Source organism: Thamnophis sirtalis, unplaced genomic scaffold (assembly GCF_051295495.1).
Source record: "Thamnophis sirtalis isolate CommonGarterSnake01/CBP01778 unplaced genomic scaffold, rThaSir2_p1.2 scaffold_4, whole genome shotgun sequence".
Classification (NCBI taxonomy): Eukaryota; Metazoa; Chordata; class Lepidosauria; order Squamata; family Natricidae; genus Thamnophis; species Thamnophis sirtalis.
In genome coordinates this window covers 53,153,773-53,178,433 of record NW_028261384.1, presented here as the reverse complement: position 1 = coordinate 53,178,433, position 24,661 = coordinate 53,153,773, and the positions used below count along the sequence as shown (strand labels likewise).

Here is a 24,661-nt window from a genome sequence, read left to right as displayed (position 1 = left end):
ACTGCTTCCATGCACAACGCCACAAGAAGCTTTGCAGCGCTCTCCGTGAGAGGCTGCATGAGGAGCTGGCACGACGAGCCTCACAAAGACTCATTCTAGTGGAGTTTGGGGAAAAGAAACAAGCCACAGTCTCTGCTGCTTTTGCTTTCTTTGTGTGCAGCCAAAAGTTTGCAAAAGGCAGGAAGGTTAAATGCCAAGTGCCCAAATGAGGGCAAAGCTAAAACAGGAAAAAGCGGCCACTCACATCTTGCTGCAAGTGGCCGTGAGTGGCTGTAGAAGTCGGGTAACCATGTGACAGGGGTCGGGGCATGGGAGGGCTGACCACAACATTCCTAAGGTAAGTGGGTGTGGGGCACATGGGGCAACTCCCCCCCCCACCTCAGCTTGATTTTTAAGCCTGCACTTCACCTCTTTTTGTACAACCAGATGGTGGGTGGGTTCAATTCGGGCTTATTTTGTGGGGTAGGGCTTGTTTTAGGCACAAGCGTGAAAATCAGGCTAGGACTTGTTTTCCAGGAGGTCATTTTGGGGGGGAAACAGAGTGTTTTTCTGTGTATGTGTCTGTGACAGAAAGAGAGAGAGGGGGGGCAGACAGACAGAGATACCCAGGGATAGAGAAATCTTTGCTCTTAATAGGTTTTTGCTGATTAGCGTTGAATAATGAGCCTTTACTGTTTACTAATAGATAAAATATGAGATATAAGTTTTACTCTTTTTCTGCCATGATCGGCAAGCAAATCACACAATCATTAAGCAGATCCATTAACTTTGCTTATTGGAACCCCTCTGGGAAGATTGCAAAAGATGATCACATGATCCTGGAACAGACACTGAAACTATTATATGTACATGCCAGTTACAAGTACCTAAATTTTAATCATTTTTCCTGAGTGTAAACTGGAATCTGTCTTCCTGAAATTTTAATCTAGTATTTTATAGCCTAAAGTCTAGAATGATAGACAAGAGAATTTGACCTTGAATAACTTTTCAGATTTTTGAAAAACACTACCATATCCCCACTATCAATATTCCGGTGGCTGGGGAGCTTCCTGGGGGCGTGGCTCCTCAGAGATCTGGTCTGTATATCTAAATAAGATCATAGATAGCACCCCTTTTTGGCTAAGAAAGGGGCAGGGAGGATAGCTCCGTAGGCTAGGGTCTATTCGTAAGCCACAGCCTTTTTCTTTTTTTTTTGGCTGTGGAAAGAGATTAGATCCAACCGGAGCGGAGCTTCTATCTCCAGCCAGTTCTTCTCAGCTGCCTTTTTTTTTGGCAGCCCCAGACAGGCTAGCCCCCCCCAGGACAAAACAAAGTTTTTTCAAGCTAGAATTGATACGGGAGGGTACCACCCCTGTGAGATTTATGCTTTTATTACTATCTTAAATACCAGCACCATTCGTCTTAGAGACTTCTTTGTCTAAATAGACCTCAAAATGGCGATTTCTCTCCGTGGATGATTGATACTGGATGTACTCAGCCGGTGTTATCTTCCTGCAGACCGCTTCTTAACAAAATAAACTCTTCTTCTTTGGAAATAGAGGGGAGCGAAGCGCTGCTTACTTGATTATTTATTATGGCACCCAGATCAAAGAAGCGTCTTGCTACAAATGTGTCTAAAGAATTTAAAGAATCTTTACTGGAAACGCAGCCTTTGTCTCCTACGCCCTCTACTGGAGAATTTTTAACACAGGAATATCTCTTTAAAATCTTTAATGCCTTTAAGCAAGAAATTAAGGAATTTGTATTGGAACTTTATGATGATTTAAAATCTAAAGTTAATCAAATGAAGGCGAATACGTTTGCAGCCGTGTCTGCCCTGTCAGATTACTCTGCTGAAATAGAGAACAAATTGGAAAGTCTGGAGAAGGCTAATTTTAATTTGACTACCAATATTCAAATTTTACAACAAAAAATTAGAGATAACGAAAAACAGCTTATGATGATAAATTTTAATAGGAAGGCATTTGCAATAAGAGTCAGAGGATTCCGTGAAAAGGAGCAAGAGAATTTGAAACAGACCTTTGCTGAAGCCTTCAGCCATGCGCTGGGAGGCCCGGGACTTAACTTTGATTGGCAGATTCGGAAAATCTATCGCCAGAACTCATTGATAGCGGAACAGCGACAGCTCCCGAGGGACATAATTATACATTTCTCTACAAAAGAATCTAGAAATGCGATTGTGCAAAAGCTTTATAATAACAGTTTTCGAGTTGACGGCCAGGATGTGATTGTTTTCAAAGATATTCCTTTTCAGATGCTGAAGGCAAGAAGGGACTACACCTTTTTAACTAAGGAGCTTAGGAGTCAACAGATTCGATACAGATGGGAGGCCCCTGCTGGTATCACAGTTACATTTGAGAATCAAAGATTTCGTCTTAACTCTGTTTCGGAGGCTCAAGATTTCTATTGTAGGATTCTGAAGGCGGGACTTCCTGACGCGCTTGGAAGAGAGGAGAGACAAGCGGAAGGAGAAGGCAAGCGGCTGGCCATGTGGCTGCAAGATGGAGGGGGTAGCCCCTCCTCCCTCGGAGAAGCAGAAAAACGGAGATCGAAAATTTAGACATTTCAAAATGCTTGAGGACTGAATGGGGGTTTGAGACCTCTCTCCGGTAGAAAAAGCGGACTAATTTTTATCAGAAGGGAAAGCTGGGTGAAACTACTTTAAGCTAGATTCTAAATTAACGTTAGCATAAATTTGATAGTGGTAAACAGCAGACAAGCAAGGGATGAGGGTAAAATTTACGTTGTTTAAAGTTTATTAGAACAGAAAGCCGGTTGGGATTATCTTAAGATAAATGTAAAAAGAATGCGGAATGATTTATGTTGTTTAAACTTTGTTAGATGGGATTATTTTAAAATAGAAGGTTAACTGACTTTTGTTGAAAGTATTATTTGAATATGTGGAATGATCCATGCTATTTAACTTTTATTTGAAGGGAAAGTTGGTTGAAATCGCTCTGAGTTACATTATAAACAAATGCTAGTATAAATTTGATAGTGGTAAATATCAGACAAGTAAGGGATGAGGGTAAAATGCATGTGGAAGGAACTACGTTATTTGTGGTAAACATCAGACAAGCAAGGGATGAGGGTAAAATTTATGTTGTTTAAAGCTTATTAGAACAGAAAGCCGGTTGGGATTATCTTAAGATAAGTGTAAAAAGAATGCGGAATGATTTATGTTGTTTAAACTTTGTTAGAAGGGATTACTTTAAAATAGAAGGTTAACTGACTCTTGCTGAAAGTATTATTTGAATATGTGGAATGATCCATGCTACTTAACTGTTATTTGAAGGGAAAGTTGGTTGAAATCGATCTGAGTTATATTTTAAACAATTGCTAGTATAAATGAGTGAGGGATGAGGGTAAAATGCATGTGGAATGAACTACGTTATTTAAATTCTATTAGAAGAGGAAGTCGGTTGGAATTATCTTAAGATAGAAATTGATTCCTGTGTAAAGTAATATTTGATCTACGCTGTTTAATTTTACTAAGTAGGGGATTTTGAATTACTGTTTGAAAAGGGGGTAAAGAAAGATCATTTACGCTGTTTAAATTTTATTAGAAGGGAAAGTTTGATTACTTGTCTGTAAAGTTATATTTGAATATATGGCATGAACCACGTTGCTTAAAATTTATCGGAAGGGATCATGAGGTTTAGGAAGAGGAACGGGAGAATCTACAGAAGGTTGGGGTAAATAGCAAAGAAGTAAGAGACGAGAATAAAATATAGTTAGAATGATTTATACTATTTAAACATAGATAAAGATGGGGGGCTGAGATCAACACAAAGAGTGGTTTCCTTTTTTTTTTTTTTTTCCCTTTTTTTTTCTTTTTTCTCTGTTTTTTTTTTTCTTTTGATATATTACTTTTATTTCTTAATCCATATGTATACAAGATATTTTAGACAGAAGGCAGTGCCAGGTGTGGGCCCTGGGAAGTCGGGAGGATTAGGGATGGGGATTTGTGGGGGGTGGGGTGGGGGGGTGTTAACATAGTCTTAATAAGAACAAGAATGTATTTATATACGGTGGGTTTTTTTTTTCTTTTTTTTCCTTGGTTTATTTTACTTTTATCAGATCAAGCAACACTCGAATAAAGGCATACACCAAGGAGGGAGGTAGAGGGAAAGAAGAGGGAGGAGTAAGGAAGGAGTAAGGGGAATGTAAGGAGGGTGTCTGGGGAGTAAGGGGAGAAGGAAGGTTTGAGGGGAAAGGGAAGTAGGAGGGGAGTGTTAGAGGGAGAAAAGAAAGTTGGAGGGGGTAGATGGGGTGTATGGAGGATGAAAGGGTTAGGTGGGGTTGTGAATGATGAGTTGTGTTTTCTTTCTATTTGTTCGTTTTACTCCCCCCCTTTTTTTTTCTTTTCTTATAGTAAATACCCTGTATATAAATGATTGCAAATGGAATGTGAAAATTGAATAAAATATATTTTAAAAAAATATATATATTCCGGTGGCTGACTGTTCTGATTGTGGAGTGTCTTTAGGGGAGGATCAAAAAAGTCAAGATGATGAGTGAGATTGTGATTAAAGCCTCACCCCTTTTTTACATGTTTATGCATATGATATGCGAATTAAAAAGGAACAAGGCTTTAGTTTGTGCTGAAGAAATGATATTTCTTCATTGATCTATCTAAGCTGTAATGAATCCTTTTCCATATGAAGTGCAGGGCAGAAATATTTTAAATATAAAGAAAGATAAATCAGCCTCATATGCAGGTGGATGACCACAATTGAGACTATAAATTTAGTTAAGCAAAGTGGTCACTATGTAAAACTGCAACTGTACTTAATTTAGCTTTTCTTTGCTTTACAGATATGCAGAAACTGTAAATGCAAGGATTCATAATAAACTTATTTTTTCATCAGCACTATAAATATGAACAATTGCTAACCAAGAGAGTCACAGAACAAGTCTGTGTATATTTTTCTCCATGTAATTACGTATAAGATTGAGACTCCAATCTTTGTATTTAATTATTATTCCCCCCCCCCTCCATTCCTTTTATTTTCACCAGCAGCAAGAATGGAAAATATCATATGAATGCACAATTTTGTCATGATTGAGTTCAAATATTATCACTTTGAGAAGAGCTAATATATATGTCTGAAGGCTTGGTCATTAGGTATTACTCTACCATTCAGGGCTGAAAACTTTGCCCAGAAAAAAAAATCTTGGAAAATAGCTATCGAGGAGTGATATGAATATCTTATTCCCCAGAACCATTGCTCCTAATTCTCGCACAAACTGAATAAAAATAGCAAGTTTATGGACCTTACTTTCCCATCCTGTTAAGAAATTGCCTCCAATAATTTTGCTTCCAGATTCAGGGAATCTCGTTTGTTTGAGATCTGATTCTGGGTGACAAAATCATCAATGAACTGGGCACCTTCCTAATTAGACACTGTGCAAAACAGTACAAATCTAGGTCACGCTTTCCATGGTGAGAAGGAAAATATCAGCTCATAATTACTTAGGAGAACATATACCTTCATCTTCCACATCTAGAGATTTGGAAACTACTGATTATTGCTCAGATTTTGTTTTCAGTTGTTCCATATATAATCACTTCCAGGAGTTTCCAATTCTTTTCCAGGCCCCTCTGGTTTCTCCAAGTACCTACATTTCAACATGTGCTCCAGGACAAACAAGATACTACACAGCATATCCAAGGCAGAGATGACTTATTTTTGTTTTATTGGAGTAGTGTTATTCTTAAAATTACATTTAAATTGGCATGTACATGTTATGTTTTTACATTTCTTTGCATTCAGAAGACCAAAATTGCCTATAATGGTTAATGTATGATTCCCAATTGAATTACAAACCAAAATACAAACACATGCCTGTGTGTACTTGCACGTAGGCTTCATGAGTTTATAGACTATACCGGGTCTTCTATTTATAATCACAATTAAGTCAAACATTTCTGTTGCTAAGCGAGACATTTGTTGAGTGCATTTTGCCCCATTTTATGACTTTTCTTGCTACAGCTGTTGTGAATCACTGCAATTGTTAAATTAATAACATGGTTGCTAAGTCAATCTGGATTCCCCATTGACTTTGCTTGTCAGGTTTGCCACATGTGATTACATGATTCCAGACACTGCAATATGAATCAGTTGCCACACATATTGATTTTGATCATGTAGCAATGGAGATGCTACAACAGTCGTAAGTGTAAAAAATGGTCATAAGTCACTTTTTCAGTACCATTTTAACTTTGAATGGTTACTAAATGAACAGTTATAAGTAGAGGACTACCTGTAGTTCTTATTTCTGCTGATGAAGAAGCTGGTGTTAGGAACAAAACAGAATATTTCTTTTTCTGGCCAACAGTTGTAAGCAGATCTTATTATCTAGAGTTTTTTGTGATATGAACAAATAAGGAACTTAAGCAAGGTGGAGTAGGAGGATATTGCTTTTTTAACCTAAATATAATAGGTTCTGGGAGACCTATTGAGATGGTCTTATCCCCCCAATCCCCAATCCACTTACCATCTGCTTCCTCATTCACTGCCAGTCTTTCCTGGGACTTTGTTAACAGTGCAGGTGGTTTCCTATACATCTGACAATTTGCATAACCTGCCTTTTATTTCTGAACTTGCTCAACAAATACTTTCTTATCTGCATGGATTCTGATGACATCTATTCTATCTTATGACGTTTGTCTGTTACCAAGTCATTTTAGAGTTCTTCTCAGCCTTATCCTTTCCATTTCATCTTTGTCTTTGAGATCTTCAGCTCTCAGCTATAAATACTTGTGATTAGTTAAGCCAAATCTGAAAGCTAGTTTGGTGTAGTGGTTAAGGAACTGAACTAGAAACTAGGAAACAAGTCAGCTGGATGACCTTAGTCCAGTCACTTTCTCCCAACCATAAGATGGAAGCAATGACAAACTACCGTATTTGTGAAATCTTGCCAGAAAAACTTCAGAAACTTGTACAGGCAGTCACCAGGAGTCAATATTGACTCAACAGCACTATATGTATGTATGTAACCCAAAATAATTATTGATATACATCAGGCCAAAGGCTATAAAACCTAGCATAGAACTAGAAATATCCTCTTGCTAGTTAACAAATTAGGGCATGAGTTCTCAAAATGTACAATATTGTAACCCAATGATCAAATGAATTTAGTTTCATTTATCACTTTATGAATGAAAATTATATAATCATAAATAAAACAGCTGTGATTGATTTTGACAAATGCCTATGCCAAGACACCAGTCATTATTTGTCAACTGCAAGTCTGATCAATAACCAAGAAGAAAACAACTGCAGCTAGTCTTGAATAATTATTATTTGAGGGTTTGTTCTATTAATCTATTTTAAACTGGGGTTACAGTGTCTTTCTGCTGATTTACAATAGGATATTCAATCTCATTTGGGAATATGGGCAATCTTTGTTTTCCTTTTCTTAGGAGAAATTTGTTGGGAAATCTAGGAGTGTTCAAAAGTCAAGATGGCAGTTCAATGTTATCAAAGCCCAACTTTGTTTTGCTTTTTTTTTGTAAATCACTGAAATAACCCAGAGCTACAACTAAGCCTTGTACAACAAAGCATTTCATGCCAAAGCATCACTTTTTCAAGTCAGTAAGTAATGCCATGTTCTTCAATGAGGTGCTATGACCCAATATCTTTCACTAAGCTGTTTCAATCTCTTCTGCATAGTGAAATTGCTGGGCATCAGACTCAAGAGTGACACAAATAAAGCAACACCACTTCATTTCCTTTAATTTTTAGAAGGAAAGTAGCATTGCTTCATGAAGTATCTTTTGCACGAAGTCTTGCACAAGCCATATTCCCTTTTCTCCCAAGTACCATTTTCCCCAGGAGTAGCATGCAAGTTCTTGCAGAGATTAGGATCTTGATATAGAGATTCTGAATTTAGGCTGTGAACCACAAGCTGCCCACTGCTGGTCAAGCCTCCACTGTTTCTTGACAAACCGTTGTTTACATTCTAAGGCACAAAATAGGAAATTTTTTAATAAGTATCGCAGTTTCCTGATAACTTCTAATGTTATGTGAACCTAGCCACTATGGTCTGTAGACCATGAGAGGACTTAATTTTGTGTATGAAATCACAAACTGAACTATGCTTTATAAGCTTCAGTGGTTAAGACAGAATCAAACCATATTATCTCTTAGAATCTTATGTGAATTAAAAGACTGTGTAAGCTGTAATCTTAATATTTGTTTTGATTTAAAATGTTATGAGAACAATGCCAGGGTTATAGTAACAATTTCTGAAAGTTTAGCATATAAAGAACCATTGTGGCTGACTCATCAAATCACAAATTAGCATAATGTGATTCCAAATAATTTCCTCAAACACAAATCAGATTCTGGTTTCCCAATGTTGAAAAGGAAAGAAAAAAATATGAGTATTTTCTGTTTCTCTTACATAATAGAGAAATCTCAAAGTGAATATACTAATTTTGTAACCATGTTAAAGAAAAGGGAACTGACTTGTGGTCATTTGATCAACTCACACTATCTGAGATGTAAATGATATACAGTACATGTATATTCTTATATCTTCATTTCAAATGAATGTAAATTCTTAGGGGAAATCCACTTTTAAAACCGCCATGTTTCCTCTGAGCTACTTTTGCACTTTCTATATCTTCTCAATTTAGTTCCTGTCTACAAGTGCTTTTAAAATGTAGACTTCCTTGTTTATGAACCTGCAGATTTATGGATAATATTCCCATCAGTTCCAAAGTTAGGACATGATTAAGTAGCTTGAAGAACACCCTATTTGTATGTAGACCAGTTACCATCACAACTACAAAAAGCTGCCACTTATATATTTGTCTTACAAATCAAAGATGCAGTGAACCTATTTCATCATTTAATCGATTTTTTAAAAAAAACATTGGCTTAATTCATACATTACACTAAGCAATAATATTGATTGTAGTTTAACTTGCTGCACTAGTCAAGTCACTGTAGACTGTAAACTGTGGTAAAAATAAAGTATGGTTTAGTAATTACCACCGTGTTTGCCTGATGTGCTACATTATAAATCTCACTGTACTGGAAAAATTATCCTTAACATGGATATCATCAGGTACATAACCTAAGGTGTAGCATACAGATTAAAACCATAAAAGATGACAGTATTTCAATATTTACAGAAGAGGAGATACTTTTTTGATATCAAAGTTAAGGAAATTGTGGGAAATTCCAACTCCCAAAGTGGTACTACCAACTTTGGGTCAGGGATCATAGAGTAAGGAGCACAGGGTAAGGATCCATTTCTAATGGTAGAACAAAAAAAAAAACCCAAACAATTACTTAGTCAGCCCACTTTATTTTGGATTTTCTGAATGATGAAATATAACACTTAGATCGCTATTGTGATCTAATTAAGAAATATCTTAACAGCAAAATGGGATTGTCAAGGAATTATCCCTTTTTTCTCTCTTGTTACCATATAATTTTAGACAGCCACGCTTAACATTATATAACAATACAGAAGATGTTTATGAGCCTTTGATCCTGTTGTGTATATGCCAGACAGAAGAATCAATAATGAATTTTTTTTATAACTTTAGTAACAAATAATAAGGCATGTGGATGAAAGTAAACTGAAGACATAAGCAAAACAAGAACTGATCCATGTAACAGAAATGTAGAAAAATTAGTTATGTCACAACGTTGCACAGAGATTTGCTGCATGAACTGGTGATATCACAGGAACCCAGTGAGACTATCTCTTAATTTGTTTTGAAAACAATTACTAAGTAATCATCCTATCAACATATTGTGCAAGTACATTCCAACCTATCAGTACCACACTTTTACCTGCCTTCTTCAGTGCTATAAAACTATAAAGATAAAGGTTCCACTCACACATGTGTTAGTCATTCCCGACTCAAGGGGACAGTGCTTATTTCCATTTCAAAGCCAAAGAGCCTGTCTGAAGACGTCCGAAGACACTGTCCAAAGACGTCTCAATGGTCAAAGATGGTCCCTATTTTTCTACTTGCATTTTTTACGTGCTTTCGAACTGCTAGGTTGGCAGAAGCTGGGACAAGTAACGGGAGCTCACTCCATTACGTGGCACTAGGAATTCAAACCACCAAACTGATCAATAAGCTTAGCGTCTTAGCCACCGTCCCTTATAAAACTATAGTGTAATGTAAATGAAAATGAATATAACTGATCAAAAAGAAAACCATAAACTAATTAGCTATGAATTATACGATATCCAATATAGTCAATAGAGCACCTCAAATAATGCCCTTTTTACCAATTAACTTTTAAATCATTCAAAAATAGATTGAAAATATTCAAATATTAAATTTAGTAAGTCAATATATCATTCTAAGCCATTGTTTGGTTTTAAACATGGTTTCTTAACTTATAATATCAGTGTTCATACACTAAGTCATGGTTTCCTTAACCCAAGTATAATAGCTGACTGCGATGCAGCTTTCTTCATACAAGTTTTTATGCCAGCAATAAATAAAGAGAAGGTATCTACCCTATTCTTCTAATCTCTTGTGACTTATAAATTTCATAAAATGAAAATGAGGAACATAACTCAATAATGAAAGATTAGCTTTTTAGCCCATCACTATGACCTGACTGAAACTTGGTTTTCCTGCTAACTGGTTTTAAACCTTAATGAGCATTGTGATTTCATAGGATTATGTGATAGGGAAAGCATAGTCTACAGCAGGGCTGTCAAACTTCCAGCCCATGGGCCAGATGCTTCATGCGCTGGCCACGCCCATCTCCATTTTAGTAAAAGGGGAAAAGTCCCAATACGTCACATGATGTTGCTGTAATGACGTGAGTTTGATACCCCTGGCCTAGAATGAACACAGCCACCTTTTCCTCTTACTCTTTTTCTGCCCTGTTGTTTTTTTACATCTGCGTCTCCCTCCCTCCCTCTCATTTCCTGCCTAATGGGCTGCCAGCACAAGAGATAGATTGTTTTGATCCAAGTCATAATAATTACTAGGAGAATGATTACCAGGAAAACATCAAGAAATTCCTATCACAGACCTCTCAACTCATATCTAATCCAACATTTTTGTTATTTAATAGCACAAAAGTTAAGCCAATAGCAGTTTGGTCAATTAATCATAGTTAAACAAATATTTCATGTAGTAAGAGAGCCAAGCTTTTGCAACATTAAAAAAAATAAGTTGCCTAACATAGGACATAATTTGGGCTCATTGCACTCTGGATGCAAGAAGTTGTAACACCAACATTAATGGAATGTTTCAAACCCAGCCTGCTTAGTTCCTATAACCTATTGCCAGAAAACTGAAGAAACTGAAGTTTGTTTTTATTAGAACAGAAAGAGCCATTCTCTTTTTAATAATTTCTCCTATTGCAAGTGGAAAGAACATTCTGAAACATGCATATATTTAGCCTAGTCTAATAGGTTGAATCAAACCAGTATCAATTACTATACCTTCATTTGGGTTTGTGTCTTACTGCACTGTGTTATTTTAGCCAGTATGATCTATGCTTCAATGTTTTTTTGAACATTGACAACTGACAATGGTTCACTTAAAACCAGTTAATGAGTTGTGTGAACATAGCTAGGTTTCCAAATGAGCATGTCAAGTCAATATAATCCAATAATGCTACATACCAGAATTTCTAGCTTCGTCCCAACTCTATCAATCAAACTATGTCTTGTTTTCCTGTCTGATGGCAGACGCCTTCTGCATTCAAGTAAGCATTTGTTTGTTCCTCCAATTTGCAATATTAAGTTCAATGTCAATGGAACCAGAATTGCTATCACTGTGATGCAGTTATAAAGTGTAATGTCACATGACCGTGTTATATAATGAGCAATTCTTGTTATATAGCTAACATTTTTAAGTGAGGATTACATGGATTATTAAGGGAGAACCGCATATCATTAGAACTTCTGACTTCCTGCTGGTTTCCTTGTTGTGTTTGACTGTAGCAAAGTATTTCAAAAAATGACCAAGATATATGTGTATGAACAGCTATCTTTCAGGGGTATCCTAATTTTGGCATCTAGTGTGCCTATCTAACATTAGCTGAGTTTAGACTCTATCTATCTATCTATCTATCTATCTATCTATCTATCTATCTATCTATCTATCTATCATCTACCTACCTTCCTACCTACCCACCTACCCTCCATCTTTTTCCTGTCTTTATTGTTTTTACAAATAAATCAAGATACAAACATATTCAACACACCTTCCTCCTCCTATTTTTCCCAGAACAATAACTCTTGGAAGTTAGTTCAGCTGAGATAAGAATGACTGGCCCAAGATCAGATCACCCAGCTGGCTTTCATTTTGATGCATGGATGCTATCTCCACCCTTATTGAGAAGCTGTCGATTTAAAAATTGCACTGAATTGTAAACTAACCAACCAAAGGTAATGCACTTCATGTTAGGCTAAGTACATGTAGTAAGATAGTACTGGCTCACTATGCTGTATCAAAAAGTTGTCATGTGAACTCAGGCATTGTTTATATATGAGGTTAGCCTCACTTCTAGAATCTGCTTGACAATAAGCATTCTCAAGCCAAGGAAAGCTTTGTGATCCTGAATTATAAATCTGAAAGCTGGTAGTTTAATCCCAAGATTATTGAATTATACTTAGAAGCAGAGGCTTCCACTGTCTTCAGGATTGTATCAATAGAAGAGGACTAGGCAAGTGCTAGGCTTATTTTGTCCCACAGGCCTGATATAAAACTTGGTTTAAATTGACTAACATAAGAAAATAGACTTGAACTTCAACTGCCCAACAATTTTTCAGCAAAAACTTATTTCTGAGGCTTTCGAAATTTGCTTTGGAGAAAAACTCTTGGCACACATATATTTTCTTTTTTGTTCAGAGTTTCTCGAAACACATATTCATTGACTATTTCTTCATATCCCACAGACAGGAAAAGTTCTGCCAAAAATTCTAGAAGGAAAAATATTTTTAAGAAACTTGTATTAAAGTACAAAGATGAAATGATACAAATCCTAAATAGGCAGGTTATTTTTTCAAAACAAAAAATGAAAAATTGTTTTGTTATTTAAAAAGAGATAGGCATCAATACAGAAAATGATGCAATATTCAAAGTCAGATTTTCCTTCCATTTGCCCAAGAAAGCTGCTAAGTATGGATTGCTCCTTTATGAGGTATTTAAGATATATCTTAAGATATATTTTTTAAATAATAATCTAAGTATCATTAACTGTCAATATGGTTTTTTTAATAAAGTATTTTTTGAGAAAACCTGAAGATTATTTGAGGCAGCAGGGCTCAGCTTCAAAGATATCTCAGTAGAAGCTCTTACTGAAATTGGGTAATTGTCAAATCCCTTTGCAGCCGGTTATAAAATAGAAATATCTCTGGTGGGTTATTTTTTATGTATTTATTAAATTTATATGCCACTTGTTTCATCTATAAGTTAATTCTGGGCATCTTACAAATTATTAATATATAAGACTGCCCTCATATTCTTTACCTTCTATCACCATTTGACAATTAGAGTCAATAACATTTTTAATTTCTTCGAAAAGTGGGAATAGGTTGTCCTTCATGGGGCTTCCCCATGCACCTGCCCAGCCATGGTGAGCAAGAAGCTGAACTAAACATTTTAATATAATTTAATCCAGTGTTTTTCAATATCAGCAGCTTTCAGATATGTGGACTTCAAATCCTATTAGTCTGAGAGCTGGAATCAGCATATCTGAAAGTTACAAAGATTGAGCAATGTTGAATAGTCAGTCTTAAGAAAGAAGAAATCCTTAAATCCTTAACTGATAAAATTGGATGTAAAAGGAATGTTGGAGGATATACAGTTTCTTTAAGTTTATACTCATAGTGACTTTTATTAAATTTGGAGTTACACAAACTTACATTATTAGAAAAAGATTATATACATACTAAAATGAATGTTCACAATTGTTAAATAACGTTTTTCGATGTTGAGGCTGCTGTTTGCAGCTTTTTGATGTTTAAACATCAAAACATTAAGCCGCCCGGAGTCCTTCGGGATTGGGCGGCCTATAAATTTTGCAAATAAATAAATAAATAAACATATCTATTTTCCTTTATTGTCAAGCAAATGATTTTCTTCATCAGTACATTTGTACTGTAGAAAACCATTCAAAACAAATACTTGGATTTATTTATAAATTAGTCTGTAACAAAAATACATTGTATTTTTGTTCTGACAGATTTTTGTTTTGTAAACTTTTCCTATTTTTCAGTATTTGTTGGGTGTTTAGTATAATAACACACACCATAGTTTTCAAAATATAAGACGCACCATGATTTTGAAGAGGTAAATTAAAAAAAAAGTTTTTGCACTCTGCAGGTCTCCCAAACCCTCTGCACACATTTTTTTGCAAAAAAAAAAAAGTATACTGAGCCTTGGGAGGGTTGTCGAGTGCTCCTGGGAGATTGGGGGACACAAAAATGGAAAAAAAAACGGGCCGTTTTTTTCAAAAACGGGCTGTTTTTTGCAAAAAAAAAAAAAGAGGGCATGCAGAGTTTTGGGAGACTTGTAGAATGGTCCTGGGGGTGCAAAAATGGCTTGTTATTTGCCCTCCCCGGCCCCCAGGAGCACTTTGCAGGCCTCCCAAACCCTTTTCACGTCCATTTTTGCAAAGGGGGCAGAGTTTCAGTAAGCCAAAAATGCTGTATTGAGTGTATAAGATGCACCCAGATTTTCACCTTCCTTTTTTGGGGGGAAAAGGTGCATCTTATACTCTGAAAATTATGATGTATGTGTGTATACACATATGAAATATTTCAGGTAATAATAATCAATATTAATTAAGATATATCTTAATTAAGATCTCACCATCAGAAAAAAAGTATGATCTGGTTCCATCTTGTCGTACGTAGAAGTTTTCTTCCAATTTGCAAGCAGATTTAAACCTCAGCATTGCATGATCATAAAGGCCATAATCTCTGAATAGGACATATTTACCTGGTTTTAAAACCTGAGAAAAATATGAAACTTATTAAGTTTTACTTAATTAATACATAAAATCATGTAATGATAAAAGTGGAACATTTTGTGCCACTTTGGCTTGGCCCTGTTAAACAGATTTCATACAATTTCATTTCATTATGAAAGGGTTTGAAAGAGTGACATTTATTCAAATATCATTCCATATTGATTATAATAGCACTAGAAAAATAAATTTCACAGTTGTCATAAAACACATTTTATAGCTTGAATCAGTTACCATTATTTGCTTGAACCTGAGAACCTTAGTTTGCATTTAAGACATTTAAGACAATTATCTGTGAGATAATTGTCTTAAATGTCTTAAATGCAAACTTACAACTTTTCAAAGCAGAAATACATGCTTATGGCAAAAAACATTATAGCCCTGCAGACTTGCCTTATAAATATTTTTCAAAACTAAATGCATCTTTTCAGGATGAATGGCAGAAAGTACAAATATTAACATAATCACATCCACTGACTCTAATGGTACATTTTCCACAAGATCATCTTTGGTCAGGTCACACAGGAATACTTTGCATCTTTTGGCATCATATAGAGGATTTTGCTGTGAAATGAACATAGAAACATTTGGCACAACTTTATTTAAGTTCTTATTTTGAAACCTGAAGTTAGCACAGTAAATTGTACAGAAAAATAGAATGCAGAATAATACAGAATACAGTATTTTGGCTAGAGAATTCTGGGAGGTGAAATCTTTATACTTAAAATTACCAGGTTTAGAAAATACTGGTTTAGATAGTGGATATTTTGAAGCTATTCATTATAATCTCACTCAATGTTGAACTGAAGACAAGCAAGCAGAAAAGCAGATAATAAATATGAATACCTTTCCCAAACTAGTATTTTTAGATAACTTTTTCAATTTCAGCAATTTTAAGATGCATGGACTTCAAATCCACTCTTCTTAAAGTTGCTGAGATTATTTTATTTATGCACATGCAGAAATTTTTTTTCAATTTTTTCTGCATACACGTTTTCCATTCTGTTCAACAGTATAAGACAGAAAAAGCAAACCTGATTATTATAATATAAAAAAATGTATATAGCTATTTCTTCCAGCTTTTGGGTGTGGATCTTTTACTGTATTAGGTATTTGTTTTTACTATAGGTGGCCTTACAAAATTTTAAAATAAGTAATTTAGATGATCTGTTCCATAATCATCTGAGTAATATTTAATTACTAAGCAACAAAACTCAAATTTCAGGTTAAGATAATTTGATGAATTACTATATAAAATTAAACAAATGGGTAAATAGGTAATTCAAATGTAAAAGTATTAGTTCCTAAATGACCTAAATACAGACTCTGACATTGCTATGCACAGATAATAAAAATAGGATTTCAGTTAATAATATTACCTAATGCTAATTAATTTTAGCAGAGCTAAACCAATATAATGATACTAAGTCTTGATGTTATTTTTGCTTTCTCTTCATTTATTTTTAAAGACACTTATCTTTCAAATGCATGTATTCACTTAACGGAATAAAAAAATGACAAATATTTTACTAACTTTTACATATTCCACTGCTCGGGGAGAGAAGTCACAAGCATAAGCAAACATATTCAAATCTTCTTCTAGAAGTGGAAACAAACAGTTCCCAACACCACAACCTGCTTCCAGAATTGTCAATTTTTGATCTTCAAACTAGAGATGTGAGAAAATAATTGTTGTAATTGATGCTTTCAAAGTGAATTAATTTTTGGATTAACATTAGCTTTTAGAATCAAATTTATTACAGTGAACCTCCATTCACTGGATCCACACAACAAATTATCCAATCACCACAAAGATGTATTCCCAAATTAATGACCGAAAATAAAAAGTGGTTTTATTATACTCCCATTAAGTAGTGGTTGTATTGAAAAGCAAAAAAACCCTTCATTTAAAAGCAATTAAAACTAACACCTATTGTGATTCTAGTCATACAATTTATTCAAGTGTTGCATCTTGTACATACTGCAAATGGAATCATCTAGTGAATTAGAAGAATAAGATTAGTCAAAGATAATTTCTTCAAATTAAAGATACAAAACAGAATTCATGATATTTTTGTATTTTATATGAAAATGAATTATTACTTAATCATCTAAGTTACTTTATCAACAAACTGGTCACAATTGCACAGAAATCATCTAATCCTTTTGATGTGTCACTCTGAATAGAGACCAACATTTACCACTTAGGTGATCCTTACTGTTTTTGATAGTGACAAAATGTTAAGAATATAATCCAGGAACTCCATTTGTTCATTGAATGTATACTTGTTTCAAACAGGACACCACCACCCCCATCTTTTGGGAATTGGGACCAGATTCACCACTAGAAAAACTTATCCAAGAGCCAAGGTGGCGCAGTGGTTAAATGCAGCACTGCAGGCTACTGCTAGATCAGCAGGTCAGCGGTTCAAATCTCACCAGCTCAGGGTTGACTCAGCCTTCCATCCTTCCGAGGTGGGTAAAATGAGGACCCAGATTGTTGGGGGCAATATGCTGACTCTCTGTAAACCGCTTAGAGAGGCCTGAAAGGCCTATGAAGCGGTATATAAGTCTACTGCTATTGCTATTATCCTCTTCAATCGAATTGATACCAAAGAACTGACTGACATTAATATTAACATTTCTATCTCAAATTTTATCATGGAATGTGCAAAACAAATATATTGTACCAGCCTAGCCTGAATTTTATAGCATGCATAACATAAGATCAGCTTAGACGCAGGGGTGTCAAACTGGCAGCCAGCGGGCTGGATACATCACATGCATGCCACACCCACCCCAGCTCCACGAAGGGGAAAAACATTGCAATATGTCATATGATGCAATGTAACATCAGGAGTTTGACACCCGTGAGTTAGAGGCTTCCAATTCAGAGATTTTTCTAGTAGTTCTTTATTGCCCTCTGGTGCCAGAGAATGTGAAACTCACTTTACGGCAGGCTTTTAATTCTTCAAACTCTCTAGTTGTCCAGTGTCTGTCCTTGAAAAAATTGGTGCTGTTCCTTTTGTAGAATAGATCCCAGTTCTTTTGTGCTTCTTTCTCAAGTTTCTGTTGCTTAAAGTCAGATACTAAGACCTGATTTTTGGCTAATTGTTTTGCCTCTTCAAGACCTAGAATTCTTGTCTTCTGCTCTGCTTTTTGGAAAGATCCATCTTCACAAGCAATTGTTACCTCATCAGTATGAGGAATAGATGAGTGACTTTTCAGAATTTTGGATTTAATCATCTTAATTAATGGACAAAGCAGATTCAAAGCTTCATTAATTCTTAATTAAATTATTGCCCATATCACATATAAAACCTAGATGCAAATACACAATTAAAAAAAGTTACTATTTCACAATTTTCTCTGGATACCAAATGACAAAAACATATCAACAATACCATCATTTCCCTTACTTTCATCTTTTAAAAGCATATTTTAATTAATATATAAAGAGCATGCTCTCTGCATGAACTGACAGTCACAAAGAGAAATGCAGTTATTCACTACTGAATAGACCACCAAGGCCTAGAAAATATTAATCTGATTCTTATATCACCCTAAGCCCAGATGTAAATTGAATTTCAGTTTAGTTTGATGTGTAAACCCTGGTGGAGTTATTCTGAGGTTAGAACCCTGGTTGGACAGGGCCTGAGGGGGTTGTTGTTTTTTAACAGCTCCGTATTCTTGGCTGCATTAAACTGTCTAAACAGTATCCATCAACTGTTTGGCAGTTTGATTACCTCTTCTCCGGGCCAAGGAAAAGAAGGCGAGCTAGCTATGTTTGGGCAATGCTCCAATTAACTCCCCCAGAACATAAATCTGGGATGGGAAGTGGGAGCCGCCCAGCAGCATAGTGATTTCTCCGCGTCAAGGACCTCTTCTGCCTTTTTTGCAGAACGAAGGCACACGCCCACCCTCAGCTCAAAGACTGATTTATTACTGATTTCAAAGCGGGCAGAACTAATACTGGTGAACTTCTAATTGTATGTATAAATCTTTAACTCCATCTTTTTAAAGAATTCCTTCTGATAATTTACTTGCTAGAAATACACAGAAAATGGTGCCGAACAGCTCTGTAGGAGGGGTCAGGCTCTGACGACATTTCTACAGAGCTCAGAACATTTTAAAGATCATTAAAACAGAAGTGATTTATTACCAAACTAAATAGTAATTGCTGGATAAGCGGCTTGCCTGGATTTTCTAATTGGGTGGAGAAGATTAAATTTGGAATGTCTTCCAAGCAGCAAAAATCCCCCCCCCCCCAACACGTCTAAAAGCGCTGGAAATTCGCCTGCTCCTGGAACTAAATTACAGTCACTACTCCCCCCCACTACTCCTGCAGGGGAGCCTTTGACCCAAGAAATTTTGCAAAAAGAATTAGCTGAGGCTTTAAAAAATCATGCAGCTGCGATGGAAATTAAAATAAAGGAAGAGATATCTACTGCTCATAAAGAATTGGCAGAAGAGCTTATGGAGTCGGTTCAGACTTGGAACCAGCAAATTAGAGATGATATTCTTGTGGCTTTTAATTGCCTATTGGGTTATATCTCGGAAACTGAAGATAGATTAGAAGATTTTAGTGATTCTAATATTAATCTGGTAAAGAAAATGGATGTGGTTCAACAAAAGGTTGGCGATGCAGAAAATGAAATTAACATGCTGCAGTATAGACAGATGGAATTTGCCTTAAGGATAAGAGACCTTCAAGAGAAAAATCAAGAAAATTTGAAGCAGATCTTCTCAGAAGCCTTTGATCAATTGCTGGGAAGGCCAGGAGGGAATCTTGAATGGCAAATTGACAAGATATATCGTGTTAACTCCTGGCTTGCCAGACAAAAGCAACTCCCAAGAGACATTGTGGTTGCTACATTGCTACAAGAGTGTAGGGTTTTTACAGTGAATCATCTGAATGGTCCTTGGAACTGAGGTTACACATGTAAGTAAAAACTGCAGAAATCTGCAGAAAATATTTGCCTGTCAACTATTCTTTGCTTGCAGTGTTCCCAGGCATCAAGGGCACGGGATGATACAAAGTATAACCTATAACATTCACTCATTTGATAACACTTGATTCATTCAGTGTGTGAGAACATGCACATTCTCACGAACATCTGATGTAAGGACTAACCAATTATTGTGTCTTGGAGACTTGTTAGCCAATAATGATATAATAGGTAAAGTAGGTAGAGCTCAAAGAAGCTGAAAACACTATAAGAATGATGTTTCATGATTAATAATTTTGCTGTTGATTCTCATGTTAATTCTGGATGCTCAATAAACTTTGGTTGATTCAGCTATCCGTGAGTGGACATTCCTTTCATCTTTAGCCTCGGGGACCCTAAATACTACATTTTGGCGCCCGAACAGGGACCCATACTTCGTCCAGGGAAGGACAGACGTCGTCAGCTCAAGGGCTCTACAATCTTACTTTATAAGATTTCTGTAAGTATGGGATCTTCGCTTTCTCAGGAGCAAAGGAAGCATGTTAATGAGTAGGGTTATCTTCTTAAGAAGTCTGAGTTATGTGTTTCACAAAAGGCTCTTCTTCGGCTGGTCCGTGAAATTGCTTTAAGTTGTCCTTTCTATCCTGTGCAAGGCTCTCTGAAGTTGTCAGACTGGGAAAAAGTTGGCAAGGTTTTGCATTCTGAGCCGAGGAAAGATATAGATGTTTTGCATGCTTGGCATTTGTGTCATTATGCTATAGAAATGTTTGGTCAGAAAGAAGATTCTGTTTCTTTCTTATCATCTCCTCCTTCTCAACATTCTACTACTGTGATTTTTTCTCCATTGTCTGAAAAAGAAATTTCGTCTTTTGATCTTAAGTCTAAGTCTGAAATAACACTTTCTTCTGCTTCTTCTGACATTGTGTTAAAGCCTCCTCCTTCTCCTCCCCCTCCTCCTATCCCCCCCTCCTCTTTCTCTTCCTTCTATTCCCCATCCTTCTGCTAATATTCTTCCAAGGTCTGCTTTTCAGAAAATGGTAGAAAATTGTAAATCAGATGTTAATATTTCTGGAGAAGAGTTAGCTGAATTGTTGTGTGTGTGTCTGCTTCAGTATCAACCAGGGCCACAACCAGATCAGCAGATTGCTGAATGGGAAGGTTTGCCATTTCAGATTTTAAGGGAGTTAAAAAAGGCTATTTCTGATTATGGTATTACTGGAAATGTTACTAGAGGTCTTTTGGAAGGAATTAAGAATGGCTATACCATGATTCCGCAGGATTGGAAACAATTGTTTAGAATGATTTTGACTTCTATGCAGTATGTTGTTTGGGAAAGTGAGTATTTGCGTCATTCTCAGGCAGCTGCCATAGGTAGTGGTGGAGTTTACACAGCAGAACAGTTGTTTGGATCAGGTTAATTTGCAGATATTCCTAATCAGGTTTTACTTCCTCCTGCAACTTTGGCGGTGGTTTCTGAACGTGCATTCAGGGCTTTTCTCAAGGTTCCTCAAGCCAGAGAACCTAAAGTTAGCTTTTCTAACATACGCCAGGGAGTGAATGAACCTTATGCTGATTTTGTGGAGAGACTTTCAAAAGCTTTGCATCAACAGTTGGATAACCAGGAAGCAGCTGCAGAGTTGCTTCGGCAGTTGGCTATTGAAAATGCTAATGTGGACTGTAAATGTGCTTTGCAGCCTTTAAAAGCTACAAATCAATATACATTAGCAGACATGCTACGTGTTTGTCAGGATGTAGGTTCTCAATCATACAAAATGAATTTGTTGGCTGCTGCAATTCAAAAAGGGAGAAAGCCCTCAGGAAATTGTTTTAAATGTGGAAAATCAGGTCATTTTCAGAAAGATTGTTGTTCAACGCCATCTAGTGGTGGTTGATTATTAGCCTGTTCTTAAACAGGATGTGTTTGTTTTAATTTTCCTTTACAGTCACAGGATAAAGAAAAAAGAGGAAACATGGTTTTGCTTATTGTCTTTTCTCTCCATTAAAAGGTTACAAAAAACCTGGAGATTTGGTCTCACTTACTGTTTTGCAAAAGAAATGTTTCCAAGACATTCTAAATAAACTTAAATTGGGATATGTTGATAGAATTGTTTCTGTAGCCAAGAAATTATGGTTAGCAATTCTTCCTACCTCATCTTTACCCACTGGTTGTCTTTATTCTATTTTGGATGAAAAAGTGATTCATATTTATGAATGGTTGAATTTGTCTGCTTCTCCTCCTAGACATATTTTTCCTTATCAACAGGCTTTAGAAGAATTGATTATGAAAGCACGACAAAGATCTTTGCAATTAATAGGTCATGACCTGGATGGAATAGCTTTCACTCATACTAAACTTGAACATGAACATTTGATGACTGTTTCTGATTCATATCAAATTGCATTTTCACATTACCTTGGTGATATTCAATGTTCTTTACCTAAAGATCCTAGAATAGTTATTACAAATACATTGAATCTTTCATTTTCTTGTATTTTTACTCATTCTCCTCTTCCTGAAGCATTAACAATTTTCACAGATGGATCACCCACTCGTGGAGTTGTGGTTTGGAAGGATGGTTAACAATGGTTTTCTAAATTCACTTCTGTTCAGACATCTGCCCAACGTTCTGAGTTGGCAGCTGTTATTTTGGCTTTGAGATTATTTTCTGATCAACCTATTAACTTGATTGTTGATACCAAATATGTTTTTCTTGCAATGCAATCTCTTCCTTATGCTTATTGTGCTGTTTCTCTTGACGTTAATCTTTTGACTTTATTTTTATCCTTAAAACGTGTTTTGGAAGAACGTGTCTTTCCTTTATATGTTGAGCACATTAGGAGCCATTCTCCTTTTCAAAATCTTTTGACGGAAGGAAATAGACGCGCTGATGAGACTCTCAAAGAAGTCACAACTCTTTTTTCAGATCCTGTTGCTAGTCATTCATATTTTCATCAAAATGCTAAATCGTTGGCTAAACAATTTTCTGTCCCTATGTCTCAGGCTCGTGACATTGTTAGAGGATGTACTTCTTGTCAACAATTTGCTGTTCCTTTTCCTATGGGAGTTGAATAATGTTGGATACATGGGAAAAGATCTGGGTAAGAAATGTAAAGTTTACACAAGCCCAAAATTTGAGAGAAAACTTTTGTAAGATGTTTTATAGATGGCATCTAGATCCTAAAAAACTGGCCTCTATGTATCCGAATTTACAACCTAAATGCTGGAGATGTGACTGTGCTGATGCTACTTACTTTCATATATGGTGGACTTGTAAAAAGGTTAAAGCATTTTGGATAAAAATATGGTGGATTATGCAAAATGTTCTTTAAAAAAGGATAAAGTTTACCCCTCAGTTATTTTTGTTAGGTATAATTACTGATTGTACAGTTGCAGAGATTAACCTGATTTTGCATTTAATAACTGCAGCTAGATTGTTGGTGGCGCAATACTGGAAGAAGGAAGACTTGCCTACTATTCAAGAATGGACATTGAAAGTAACAAACCTAGCTGAGATGGCTAAAATATCTGCATATCTCAAGGACCATTCAAACAAGAGATATAAACTGGACTGGAGAAGATGGATTGACTATACTCAAAATAAATATGGGACTAAGAAATTTCAGACAGCTTATGACTAAAGAAACAAGGAATTATGTAATTTGTTTAGAGCTAGCCTACCAAGGAGGAGTTAAAGCTCAAATGAAAGATATTAACTTTTTTTAAAGCTTATTTTAGAATGTTTTTGTTGAAGATCTATACCCTGTATTGGTTCTGGGAAGTGGGGGCGGGGGGAGGTTGGGAGTGGAGGGTTGGGGGGAGGGAAGTAAATATTTGTAAAAGTTTTTTTTCAAAATTTTCATTAAAAAATAAGAAGTAAGCAGAGGCAATCCTCCAAAGTGAGGCCTGTTTAGTTCTGAATAAAGAAACTACCAGTGTAAACTTGAGGTAGCTTTCAACTTATGATCAAAGTTGAGCCAAAAAATTTTGTTGCTAAGTGAGACATTTGTTAAATGAGTTTTGCCCCATTTTATGACTTTTCTTGCCTCAGTTATTAAGTGAGTAACTCAAGTTCTTAGGTTAATAACATAGTTGTTAAGTGAATCTGACTTCATTGACTTTGCTTGTACAGTACAGTATAGTCTTTGTAATTGTACAAAATAAATACAACAAAATTGGTTAGAAGGCCGGAAATTGTCTGAATTATGCTCATGTGACCAAGGACTATCTGTAGCAGCAACCTGAAAAAAGGCAATAGCCAATCACTTACGTTCTGTAACCAAATCAAGTACTCAAATCTGAAATGAATTCTCCTGGTAAACCTTCAGGTTTTTTTGCTTAAAATCAATTAAGTAGAAAAACTATTGACCTAATAACACCTCAATACACCTTTTAAAATTCCTGTTTTCCAAGAGAAAAAAAACAGAAAGTGTCCTCAGCTGAATTCTCGTTCAGCTCAGAGGAATAACGTATCAGGCAGAAAGGTCCAATTATGGATCTGGATTAAATCTGCCGGTTCTGAGAGCTCTATCAATTCAAAACCTTTGCAGATGAGGCGAAATGCGTCAGTCTTTTCCCCAGTGCTACCACCTCCCTCCTATCTACCTACCTACCTGTTCGGGGCCGGTAACACCTTCCTGGTCCCGCCACCCGCATGCCCTTCTTCCCGGATTCCCGGATGCCCCCGCCCCCCGGCCAAAAACCACGAGGACACCTTACAGTACCACCAAGTTCGT

At 36.1% G+C, this 24,661-nt stretch overlaps 1 protein-coding gene across 3 annotated transcripts; it reads right to left on the bottom strand.

Annotated features, from left to right (window-relative positions):
* Nucleotides 1-5,670: 5,670 nt before the first annotated feature.
* METTL6 (methyltransferase 6, tRNA N3-cytidine) lies at nt 5,671-24,644 on the bottom strand. 3 transcript variants are annotated; one of them, XM_087712929.1, is made up of 6 exons: nt 24,539-24,644; nt 17,928-18,299; nt 16,513-16,647; nt 15,372-15,542; nt 14,822-14,963; nt 5,671-12,927 (listed from the first exon to the last, which is right to left on the bottom strand). In XM_087712929.1, exons 2-6 carry the CDS (start codon nt 18,222-18,224, stop codon nt 12,785-12,787), a joined length of 888 nt encoding a protein of 295 aa, XP_087569055.1. In that variant the 5' UTR covers nt 18,225-18,299; nt 24,539-24,644; the 3' UTR covers nt 5,671-12,784. The 3 variants fall into 3 exon arrangements, with proteins under 3 accessions (XP_087569055.1, XP_087569056.1, XP_087569057.1); XM_087712930.1 differs by having other exon boundaries at nt 17,928-18,224; nt 24,539-24,590; XM_087712931.1 differs by lacking the exon at nt 5,671-12,927 and adding an exon at nt 13,501-13,702.
* Between the last annotated feature and the right edge of the window lie 17 nt (nt 24,645-24,661).

Excerpts from the sequence above, each read along its gene's own strand:
- METTL6 (XM_087712929.1), bottom strand. The coding sequence starts at position 18,224 with ATGATTAAATCCAAAATTCTGAAAAGTCACTCATCTATTCCTCATACT. Across the intron at positions 14,964-15,371 it reads TTTTGAAAAATATTTATAAG|GTTTTAAAACCAGGTAAATA; the intron begins GCAAGTCTGCAG and ends TATTTTTCTCAG. Across the intron at positions 12,928-14,821 it reads ATCATACTTTTTTTCTGATG|AATTTTTGGCAGAACTTTTC; the intron begins GTGAGATCTTAA and ends TTTTCCTTCTAG.